General features: G+C 40.2%; 1 protein-coding gene across 5 annotated transcripts in view; it reads right to left on the bottom strand.

Moving 5' to 3' along the window:
- The window catches only part of DCLK1 (doublecortin like kinase 1), a 292,627-nt gene that overhangs the window by 275,359 nt on the left and 4,658 nt on the right, over positions 1 to 12,610 (bottom strand). For all 5 annotated transcript variants that reach the window (XM_072976126.1, XM_072976124.1, XM_072976125.1 and 2 more), the window contains exon 2: positions 11,927 to 12,321. In XM_072976126.1, coding sequence (XP_072832227.1) covers positions 11,927 to 12,302 — 376 coding nt within the window. In that variant the 5' untranslated portion in view covers positions 12,303 to 12,321. The remainder of the gene's footprint in view (positions 1 to 11,926; positions 12,322 to 12,610) is intronic.

The following is a 12,610-nucleotide window of genomic DNA, read 5'->3' on the forward strand; positions in this document are numbered from 1 at the left end:
GTTTTTGTGATGATCAAATTAGATAGCAGAGATCAAGTGATCTCAAATGCAAAATTGCAACACAAGTGAAAACGATCCGAGGCTGCAATGACCCGGATTGTGCAGGACGTAGGTATTATACTGTAAGGCGTTCATTACTTCTAACTACATGGTTATCAGTAGACATAACTTGGGATCCCTCTCAATGAGAGGATGCCCCAAGCATTCCCCCACAAGACATACGGGCCATAATTTTAGCTGGCAAAACCAGTCTTTGTCAGAATTCTGTGCTAATCGGAGATAGGCAATTGTCTGATTGATTGTAATTTTATATACTAAGCTAATAATTAGCATCAAAACAAAAACAGGGAGCGGTTTGTGCTTCCACAAAGGAAACTTTTTAACTTTAAGAATAAAATAATTTTAAAAAGGAGGAATTTTAAAGTACTCGTGTAACAGTATGGAATGGGTTTGTTGAAAGAGAAAATAAACACTCTTTTCCACATCTCCTTAGACAAAGCACACTGAAAACTTCTGAAAGGATGACAACTTTGAGAGGGTGACGTGGGCTTGGTTCCAGCAACGACAAGGAGAGAAAACTTGTGTTTAATCAGTACTGTCACTTTGAGGCTCCTCTTCCTCGTCTGTCAGATTCAAAGACTGGAAGAGAATCCTGGGGAAGAGTGTGAGGCTCCAAAAAAGATAATGTTGTGTTAAGAGGAAAGTGACAGCTCAAGGGAGAGGAAGGAGCTGGCCACCGAAGCCAAGACCACACACCATGCAGTGCTGTCATTTAGAATCTATTACATTATTCAGGAATTCAGGAAAAGCCAAGATGGTTTCCGTACGTTAACAAGCTTATTAAGCTGTGCAAATATATTTACATTCAGTCTATCTGATCCACATTTTGACTCCTTTTATTTCCATCATAATTCTAAACTCCTCCTCATCCCTAGAGATGCAGCCAGTCTTAATGCAGTTATATTAAAGTTGATTGTGTTTTGTGATTTTTGTAAAAATTTGCTTTTCAATGAATATGTTCATGTCATTGGTAACTGTAAATTAACAAATGTAATGGTTCTGAATGGGAAAAATACATAGTCTCGATCTGGTCAAATGGCTCTGGATAGTCAGGGTTTAATTTCTTCCTTAGCTGAGCAGAGAGTTAAGAGACAGGTTATATTCTTGATCAGAGAATCATCAGTAGGTGGCATTCAAGACTGGATGTGAGGCATGTGCTTGAAAGGCCATTTGAAAGTAGCCAGATGAAGTAAAGCTTCTCATTACCATCCTTGCTTCCAATACATGCTAAGCCATCCCAGGGTTTTTTGGAATAATTTCAACTATCACAATGAAATAAAAGTTAATGTACTTACGTCAAGGTATATTTGAGCAATATAGCCCAAAACTTGCTTTGAAAGTTTTGGGTTGTTTACTGTGGGTGAAATTAAACAACAATGGCAAGATAGCGAAGATTACAGATGGTTTAAAGAAAATGATATAAAAATCTATTTAGAGGTGGAACTGGAAATTATGAAAGATAATGACTTGCTGCTTGGTTATCATACTGTCAGCTTTATTCCAGTTTATCAGAGCCAAAAACTTTGTGTTAGACTGACCCTTAATTTGAAATTTAATACTCTGGGTATCAAAGGCACCCCAACGAATAGCAAGAACTGCAGAAACAGCACCTGTCTGAATTGCTGTGGGATTTACAAAAGCCAAAACCCCCACTAATATTTGCCGTTAAGCAAAAAGAGAAAGAAAACAGGTTAAACCAAAAAAAGGTAAGGAAATTGAAGTATGAAATTATGTCTGGATCCAACCAACACCTCCTAAAATATCAGAATAGAGAAATTTTTCCCTAAAAGACCTAGGTATTTTGGGGGACTTTGGAAAACAGAATAATTTCTGTGTAAGCATATTAGATTATTTTAAAGGTAGTGAAAATTCCCTGTTTTGTTCTCAAAAAACCGCATATACATTTTTAAATGATCGTACTTGCTGTTATTCTTCAAAGTATGGAAATAAATGTTCTCTAACAAAGTTTACTAGTAAAGAAAATCTGTAAAGTTAATGCCACTTGGCCATTGGCTCCCATTATGAAATTAGAGGATTTCCACTTAACAGAAAGAAAGTCACTACGGAGAACTTCCAATAACATGGTACCAGCTCCCTGGTTGGCAAAGCCTGTGTTGAGTCAGCTGGAAGGTATTCCTCCACAAGCTCCCACAGGAGGAGACAGCAGACGTTTGTCCTGACTGCTGGAGGTTCTTCATTGGCTAAGGGTCGTGACTTATAAATTCCAGCTACAACATCACTTGTCTTCAGTCTGAAAATGAGCTAATCTCCACTCTTCATATTATTAAAGCTGGCTGTCACCTCCTTTAGGATTCCTTTAAGCTCCAAATGTGGCGTGTTCAAACGTATCTTAAGGGAGGGCTCTGAGTGTTATATTTCATTTTTTCCAGAGTATAAACTTTCTTATTGAAAACTCTGGAAATGAAAATTCACTATTTGAGGGTTACAGTAAAAGTTGGGAAATATTCAAATGTATATTGAAACTTCTGAAACTAAACTGCGTTAAATTACATGAAAGATATTATTGGTGGAATAAAAATCATAAAGTGCCTTCTGGATATTTTATTTTATGAGCCTATCACAGAGATATGCAGCAATATTTCCTAATCTACCTGGGAGGCGCTAGTTTAAGATGATTTTGATAGTGCTATGAAAGGCAAGAAAAAAGATTCCCAAAGGCACATATGGATCATTCTTCCATGGAAGTCTTTTATAATATAATAGTACATTTTTAAAAAAGCTTACTGAAAATAAAATCTGAAAGTCTATGTTAGGCCTATGGAAAATGTCAAGTCAAATTTAAAGCAACAGAAAGATAAGATGAAGAAAAAAATCAAGAGATCCAAATTTTTTTTAATTTAAGACTGCTATAATTGAAAACCAGAGAAACTAAAATTAAAAGAGGAAAACAGACTGAGGACCTATAATACAACAGTGTGTTAATATAATGTGTGAAGCTTATTCTAATTTACAAAAATACAAGGTGCTAAAATAGAATAAAAATGCCACTAGGGACATCATAAACTGACACCAACCTTTTTGGAAAGCAACACAGCAAACTATTTGGAGCCATGAAAATGTTTCTTCTCATTGCTAAAAAAATTTCCCTAAGGAAATAACAGAACAACAAATAACAAAACTGCATCAAGTACAAATAGCACTAGCCATGAAACCTAAACATTTTAAACAGCCTCCTAAACTCTCAAGAATGGGTATAATACCTAAAAAGACTCCCAAGTCATGAGCTTGTCTTCAAAGAGCTTAGAAAGCAAGATGCGCATTTGGAAAGATTCCACCACAAGACAATAAGTGATCTTTGCTAACTAAGTGGTCCAGGAAGTCCTAATTCAGAGAGGAAAAAAAAAATCATTTCCCACTTTCCACTGCACAATCGATGAAGAAGAAATGGAATTCACGCTGGCCCTGGAAGCGAGGGTGAGGTTTTCATTAGCAGAAGAGGACAGCATTTCAGAAAAAAATAAAATAATACACTCTACTGAACAGTACAGTAAAGGGGGGAGTCTGTATGATACTATTATGTTTCAGTATTATTTCTCAAAAAATAAAACAGAAATGGTTCCATGGACACATAAGTTAGAGCAAGACTAGGGCAGGCTACAAAATCAAAGTTTTTATGCACAATCAGAACCGGGTTTTAGAAAGACCACACTGGATGTGGAGTGAAGGAAGGGCTGAAGGTATGACCTGGGGAGTCAGAAGTCAAGATACTATTTTAAAAGCTATTCTAATAATCCAGGAGGGGAGAGGGAGAACTGACCCTCACACATCTGCAACAGGAACAGAGAGGAACGGATGCTTTGAGGAGTGCTTAGCAGGCAGAATCAGTTGACTGGATTGCAGATTTGGCAACTGACTGGATGTGGGGCTCATGGGAATATGAGCCAATGACAACAATGAAATGATGGCGCACTGAAATTTTATTTTGGCCAACTTCCCACATATCACAAAAATCAAAAATCAATCCAAACACCAGTTTGGATTAGATGGTAAGGAAGGAAATTAATTTGGTTGTGCACATATTGAACTTGAAGTTCCTAGGAGCCAACCAGATGGAAATTTCCAGCCAGCAGTTAGAAATACAGGTCTAGAGGATGAGAAGGAGATGCACGTGGTAGCTGCAGCTATGGGAACGGATAAGTGGATCAGAGAGACCCCATCCAGCTGGACAAGATGAAATCCAGGGCAACGCCAGTGCTTAAAGAGTGCCCAGAGGTGGAGGAGCCACTGAAGGGAACCGGGAGAAACCAGGTGCCTGGAACCATGGAAATGAGCCACGCTATGTCGCCTGTAATCCTCACCACAATTCTACCAGCTAAGTATAAATACACCTTTTCTCACAGGCACACCGAGGCACAGGGAGTTAGGTGGTTTTGCCAAGGCCACCCAGCTGGCACAGGTGGAACCAGCATTCAAATGTAGGTGGTCTGACTGCAGAGCCATGACTTCAGCCTGACACCAGGCACCCTCAAGAGGGCACCCACCTTCCCCTACTCAAAGAGAGAAGGGACGCTGGGAGGCGGGGGAACACAAGGAAAGAGAGCTGCTGAGCCCCGTAATGGGAGACAAGCCAGAACAAGGAAGGGGCAGGAGCAGGACCACTGAGAGAAACACAGTAAAGACTGGGTTGTATTCCAGGTGTAAACAGGAGAGCAAAGTGCAGCACAAAATGGTTTGTCGGTGGCCTGCTTTATAGGCAGGAAAATTGGGTTGAAGACCATTATAGGGGGCCCACGTGTCTAAAGCACCTGCTGTAAAAGAGGCTGTAATGAGAATGTAAAGCGCAGGCAAATACAGAGTCTATAAAAAGAAAAGAATAAAACAAAAACTAAGCTACGTATTTTTCTCTTAGAAGCCTACATAGCACAGGGAAGAGATGGCAAGAGTCCAGTGGCAGGAATATGAGGAGCTATTATGTTATTATCTTCAGCTTTCTTGCATCTTTCAAATTTTTCTATAATGCTCACTATATAAACATGTGTCAATCCTTCAGTAAAAAACGAAAAAAAAATTTTTAAATAGTACTGAGAACTTGAAAATTACAATAACGGAGAAGAGGGAACAAACTGAAGAAATGCCTGAAGCAGAATCAACAGCATCTGGTGACGACTTAGATTCATGGGATGAAGAGAAAGAAAAGTCAAGGGTGATGTTAAAGGAGATGGTGACGCCGTTTAACAAGATCCAGAGGTGAGAAGAGGCGTGGACTGTGGGCAACATCACAGAATGGGTTCACGTTTACACGTGCTGAGTCTGAAAGGACTTGGGATTAAAGTACAGGGTGGGTACATCCTGGAGGCTGCAGTGCTGAAGGAAGGTCTGATTTGGGACCAGTTGGCCTTAAAAGAGTGGTTAAAACAATGGGGTTGGTGACGTCATCATAGATGAACCAAAGACAGGAAAGTGGAGGGACCTGTGTTTAAAGGCGAGGCAAGTAAAGAGTAAAACAGAAAATCACCATTTGAACACCATAAAAAAAAATCACTGCTACAGGCAAAATTCACCGAGACATGTAAAAATTCCTGGGCAAAAGTTTAAGAAGAAACAAGATATTTACATAGCTTCAAAGTTCCTCCCCAAAATATTCGTCAACTACAAAGGGAAAAAGAGTAACTTTAGAGTGAAGATAATTGGCAGACACTTCCTCACAGTTACCGTCCCCAGCAGCGGGACACAGCAACACCACGTGTCCCTGAAATGATGCCCTAAGAAGGATGCAACTTCCTTCCATAGAATTCCTGCCACAAATGCAGAACTTCAATCTAATCACTGGGTGACCCCAAGCTGAAGAACATTCTACAAAATAACTGGCCAGTACTCTTCCACTGTCAAGTCATTAAAGACAAAGGAAAACTCAAGAACTGTCACAGCTTGCAGGACATGAAGGACACAGGACAGCTAAATGCAATCTGTGATCCTGGAACCCCCCCCAAAAAAAGCCATTAGTAGAGAAATTGATGAAAGCCAAATAAAGCATGTAGTTTAGTTGTTAGAATTGTTCTCAAGTCCGTTTTTACTTTTGATAATTGTACCACAGTGTGTAAGATGCTCCCTCATGGGAAGCTGGGTCAAGAGTATCCTGGCAGGGGAGTAGGGGAGCAGTAATAGCTCAGTGCATGTGCTTAGCATGTGCTAGGTCCTGGGTTCAGTCCCCAGAACCACCATTAGGAAAGGGGGGTATATGACACTTTCTATCTTTGTGACAATTTTATTATGTCCAAATTAATTTTAAAATAAAAACTTTTAAAGATGAGGCAGGTAGCCTGGAAAAAAATAAAACTGAATTCCCTACCTCACATATTACACTAATACAACTTCCATTAGAATATTTTTAATGAAAACATAAAAATACTAGAAGAAAATGAGAGCAACGATTTTATAATCTCAGAGAACACAGAACCCAAGAGTCACGAAAATCAAGCCATAAATGAATAGACTGATTCATTTGATTATATAAATTGTTTGTAGGTCTGCATGGCAAAAAAAAACACCACACAATAACCAAAGTCACTAAAGGACAATCTGGAAAAAAAGAAAATCTGAAATTAGTATCACAAAGGCTAATTTCTTTAAAAGAAAAAAAATCCTATAAGTCAATCAAAAAAAAGACCCCAACTGGGTAGAAAAATGGTCACAAGCTATGAAGAGACAATACATATGGAAAGATGAAAATTAAAGCTATAAGAGGATCCATGTTTTTCTTTTCCTAACAGATTGGCAAGTGACAAAACATTTGGTAACACGTTGTCTTGTAGAAAAACAGCCACTCTCATACATCACTAATGGGAGTATCAACTGGTACCACTTCTACGAAGAGGGATTTTGCATTAGCTCTTAAAAATGTAATGCCTGTACCTCTCCATTCAGCAATATTACTTCTAGGAATTTATCCTACAGATACTCTCCTGCATGATTGGAGAATGTACATCCAAGGATATTCCCTGAAAAACTGTTTCTAGTAACAGAGGACTGAACATAACCTAAAGGTACATCGGTGAAAGACTGGTTAAATAAATTATGGTATAAAGGGATACTATGAAGTCAGTAAAAAGATCTCAGTGGTTCCAGACTTGTGTTATGATACACTGTTAAGTGCACAGAGCATGGTGCTGAACTGTGAGCACAGTATGGTAACTGAAGGGCAAAAGACATGTATATTCTTTTTTAAAAAATTTTTAAACAACTTTATTGTGGTGTAATTTCTATAAACTACATATATTTCAGATGTACAATTTGATGAATTTTGATAGGTGTATATACCCATGAAACCACCACCACAATCAAGATACCTATCGTTTCCATCACTCCCCAAGAGGTGCAAATTTTGAACTCCCAATTTATCCCTTCCCATCCCCTTTTATATCTTAACATGCACTGGTATTTCCGAGGGGATGGAAACTCAAAAAACTAGTAAGCTGTTGCCACAGGAGAATTTTGGAGAGGCGTGTTTTACAGTGATTCAAAACTTAATTTAAAAAATTTAACACAGCAGAGAGAGGCATAGCTTCCTCTATGCTCCTCTCTCTCTCTCTAATTCTCTCTGCAGTGAATTAGAGGGGGAAAAAGTAGATAACACCACGTCAGGGGTAAGGAAAACTGCCTGTAGAGCTGGGTGACCTGGAAATCACGGCTGGAGAGAGATTCCCTAACCGAGGGGTGATGTGTGGGTTTATTCCTGAGCGGGTAATTTGGATGGGGATTTGGGAAAAGCCCTTGCACTGGGGCTTCAGCGTCAGGAAGTGTCCGCAGTGGTGAGAGGAGGGGTGTCACTGCGTGTGCTGGAGCTGAGAAGAGGGATTTGTTTCTCCTGCAACAAGACCTCAGGTACAGATTAACGTATTTCTATCCAGAAGATAACAGACTTGCGTAGTTTTTATCCTAATGCTCAAAGGAAATGCTCTGGTCCTCTCACAGCCACATTTGTACATGATGTTAAAAGAATGCCTATCTGAGACAGTACAGAGATCAGTGGTTGTCAGGGTTTAGGAGCAGGGAGGGATGAACAGGCAGAGCACAAAGGATTTTTGGGGCAGTGAAACTGCCTTATTATGTATGCTACTACAGCCATGGATACACGTCATTATACCTTTGTCCACATCCACAGAACGTACAACACCAAGAGTGAGCCCTAATGTAAACTATGGGCTTGGAGCGATAATGATACGTCAATGGAAGTTCATGGATTGTAACAAACGTACCCCTCTGGTGATAATGGAAGAGGCTGCTCATCCGTAGGGGGCAGGGGGTAGATGGGAAATCTCTGTACTTTCTGCTCAGTTTTGCCGCCAACCTACAATTGTACTAAAAATAAAAGTCTGTTCAAAAGCGTGGGGGAGGGGAATGCCTAGTCCTCCACACACATCACTGATGCTTGAGCATCTGACAAAGAAAAATCAGTCAGTCGGTGCTCGGGATTTATATTACAGCTTTCATCTAAGAGTTCAAAGGTTTTAAATGTTACCCCTTCATCTATCCTCACAACCTCTGCATACCTACAGCAGAATACAAACAGTGTAAAACTGGGTAAAAAGAGGCAATATTGGGAAAATGAGGCCAAGTCTCAAGGTGAATCACTTGCAGAAATAGGCTTGCAATTCAACTTTCCTTATTAAGCATCATGATTTTTTTTAAACATATAAAGGCCATTTTGGATGCAAACAAGAGTATCATCCATTATCCATTTTCAAGCGTATATGTGTGCATGTGTGTCTGTAAACACACATGCACAGACACACATACAATCATGCGTACGTTCACACATCCACACACTCTCTCATGCATTTTTTACTTCAGGCTAAGAGCCAGCTCTAGCAACATTTTTAAGCCAAATCTAATAATCTGTGCATTGTAATAATACAACAGAGCAAAGGACCATGAGACCATTATAAATAAACTCACAAATGTCATTGTCAGAATTTCTAGTCTGAGATAAGTGAGAAAGAACAAACCTACAAAAAACAAGTTCAAGTTAAATATACTTGTCACTGCACACACTAAAAGGATTTAATTTAAAACTCAAACATCATCATATTGGAAGGGGAAATGAGAAGCTAATAACATGCACTGACGTTTACATAAAATTAGTATGTAAAGTGGGAGCCATGAACCTAATGATGAATATGAAGCAACGGTTTGCATTTTATCAGACTAAGCAAAAACATAATTGACAAAGAGGCAAATCTAAATGAATTCCCAGCTATTTCAACACTAAGTGCAGCTGCATGCTAATCGTCAGTGTTATAAATCAAAAAAAAAAATCTGTTGAAACTGAAAAAAAAAATTTAAATGCAGGCAATAAGGGAACATACCTACTTTATTGAAGTTACCCTTCATTTAATCAGGAAAAAGGTATTTTTTCCCAAAAAGGAATTTTTTGACATCAGAATATTCAATCTGCAATTACTTCATACTGACTGAGGAGAAAAGTGTTTGCAGGCAAACGAAAATATTAAAGTCTTTCTGGGAGCAGTATCTGTCACTCTCGGAGTTAAGTCAAGGTCACAGACATTTGTATTCAAGAAGAAGCTAATACAATAAGATTTCATTTAAAAGCCACTAAGTACACACACACACACACACACACACACACACACACACACACACACACAAAACTGAATCACTTTGCTGCGCACCTGAAACCAAGATAGCATTGTAAATCAACTAACTATACTTCAATTTTAAAAAACCACTAAGAACACCCTACTCAGTATCTTATTTGAGGCAGTTACTGGCTCAAGCTCTGGCACCAGCCTTCCTGGGTTTAAATTCTAACTACCGTTTCTTGCTGTGTGACTCTGGGCAGATCACTTAACCACACTGTGCCTCACTTTTCTCATCTTACTGTGTAGATGATAACAGTACCTACCTCCTAGGATCACTGTGAGAATGAAATGTGTTCGTATATGCAAGACGCACACTCAGTAACTGTGAGTCATCAGTATTATCCTCAGTCAGGATAGCAGTCTCTCTCAGCAGGTGTTCTTTTGTGTTAAAAAACTGACAAAGATGGTGACAAGCATGCCATGATTTTGCTGTTCTCTGAATATAAAGTACTGTCATCTCCCACTTCTCACTCCCTCTCCTTGGTGGACGGGAATCATGGGAATATCTCTGCCACTTCTGAGTAAAGATCGATTTTGGGTAAGAAACTGACTAAAGATGTTTTCTCTCCCATAGATGTTGCACAAATGATACTAGAAGAGAGGGCGCCAACCCCCGGCTGTCTTAGAATTGCTCTGAGATCCTGGCATATTTTCCCTACAACACCATCAGCCCTCAATGGGATTGTTGAGGGACTGTCAGTCATGTAACTGACGCTGCACTTAATCTTTATTCAGATTCCTTGGTATATCGCACCGAATTACTTATTATCTATTTTTCCAAGGTTGTGAAAAGGACAGGGCACAAAAATCAAAGCTAATAGAGAAATAGTTTATGTTCATTCTTCCCCTTTAATTTACTGGAAGTTCCAGCATCTGAATAGAAGGAAAAAGGCCAAGTCTACAGGCATCTTGGCAGGGTGACGAGCCATCGAAAAGAGACGTGAATTCCCACAAAATAAACACACCAAATGCAGGCTCCTCCTCACCCTCTCAAGTGCAGTCATAACTGTGACTGGACTGGCATCCCTGCCAAGGGACCAAGGGAAGGGAAATGGGAGAAAGACACAGAAGCTCTCAGCCTTGACTCCCATACAAACGCTGGTGCAAAGGAGGACGAGAGGCTTGCCTGTGTGCAGTCAGGGCGTGCAGCCCTCAGCACCCAGACAGACAGCAGGGGAGTGAAGATGGACTCAGGGTGACTTCAAGCTCTTCCCACACTGCAAACTTCCTTTCCAGAGCCCCTCTGTACCATCTCTTCCTTCATCGGGACCTGGGGGACTTGATCTTAGAAAAATCTACTCTCCAAAGAGGACTGGCTATCCTCGTTTCTATCTCAGCATGAATTTAATCCCCAAGTCATTTCACTTCTGATGATCTCTAAGGTGATTTGGAGACTTTACACCCAACTCAAACGGGGTTGGTCCTAAGACAAGTGTATTCCAGAGGATTCTGCTCACACAAGACACCAGGCCTCACTCGTGGACCCAAATAGTCCTATTTCCACATGAAATGTCTAAAATAGATAATGCCTGTTAACCTAAGTTAAACTTAACAAAAATAAACTGAACAGATTAATTCCTTTATATCCTCAAATTCCACAGAAAGATAGCAAAACTTCCAACTTAAAATTAGTTAAATTTTAAAATAAGTTTAAGATTTACATTTATCATATTGGAAAGAAAGGCCAGCAAACTTAATTTTTGGTCCGGCATCACTACTATCTTAACATGTAACCATAGACCTATGTCATTTGAATTTTCAGGGCCTCATTCTCCAGTGATAAAATTAATAGGTTTGATCCCTATCGAAGGATCCTTTCAACTCTAAAATTTCATGTTCCATTAGTTATTCTCAGCTCAAGTACTTTCAGACATGTGATAGCAAAAGTTCAATTTGCAACTAGAAATGAATATGAACTATGCGATTAAAGATACAAAAATGGATTTTTAAAATTAATGCAGCCTGGGTGTGAGAACAAATAGAATATTGTAGAATTAAGACCCTTTTTCCTTTAGCCATTATAAGCTACCTGATCTAATACCATTAGTTATTTTTTTTCTTTTTACACTACAGTACAGCAGAGTGAACTCTCAAACGTGAAACAGTAAGGATCTCAGCCACAAAGCTGAAGGCTACCTCTTAGAGATGGGCGGGTGGGGGGGGGGAGATGGCTAGCATAATATGGATGTGTGGGAACTGAGACCACGCCCTCTAGGGTCACGTGGGAGTTAACTGGCAGCGCTCACCTTCCAGCAGCTGGTCCAGGCTGGAAATCTTCTTGAGCCCATCTATGGTGTAGATTGTTCTCACCCCCTGGGGCAAATTCACGTTATCCGACAGAGTTCGGGTCAAATCTGCCAGCAGGGCCTCGAAAGAGCGGAAGCGGTCTGGGGAGATGGCGTACACAATCCCTTTGAAGTATCGATCTCCGTTTCGATAGAAACGAACTTTCTTGGCCTTCTTCTCGGAGCTGAGGGTCTGCAGCGTGCGGGTTCGGTAGAAGCTGCAGTGGGCGCTGTGCGTGGGGCTGGGCAGCCCGTTCACCCGCGACCCTCTGCTGTATCTCTGCGCCTTATCCCGCTCATCGAAGTGCTCCAGCTCCATGTCTCTGCCGAAGGACATGACGGGGTGCAAGCTGAATCTAGGAGGCACACAAACAAAAGCAGAGACGCGGACACTGATGTTATTTTAACATCGCGGCTTGTGAGCAGCTGGCGGAGATACTGCTGTAACTGATGATATGTTTAATATGCGTTATCAAGGCGGGAGAGAAGGACGAAGAAATAGAGGAGGCCGACCCAGCGGAAACAGCTTATTAACCAACCCCACTTATGTGAGAATACAGCTGTAGGCACTGACCGCCTACAATGGGAGGCTTTGAACAGCTCTTATTTCCAACAGTCACAAAAAAAAAAAAAACCTTCAAAATA

Source organism: Vicugna pacos, chromosome 14 (genome assembly GCF_048564905.1).
Source record: "Vicugna pacos chromosome 14, VicPac4, whole genome shotgun sequence".
NCBI classification, from domain to species: Eukaryota; Metazoa; Chordata; class Mammalia; order Artiodactyla; family Camelidae; genus Vicugna; species Vicugna pacos.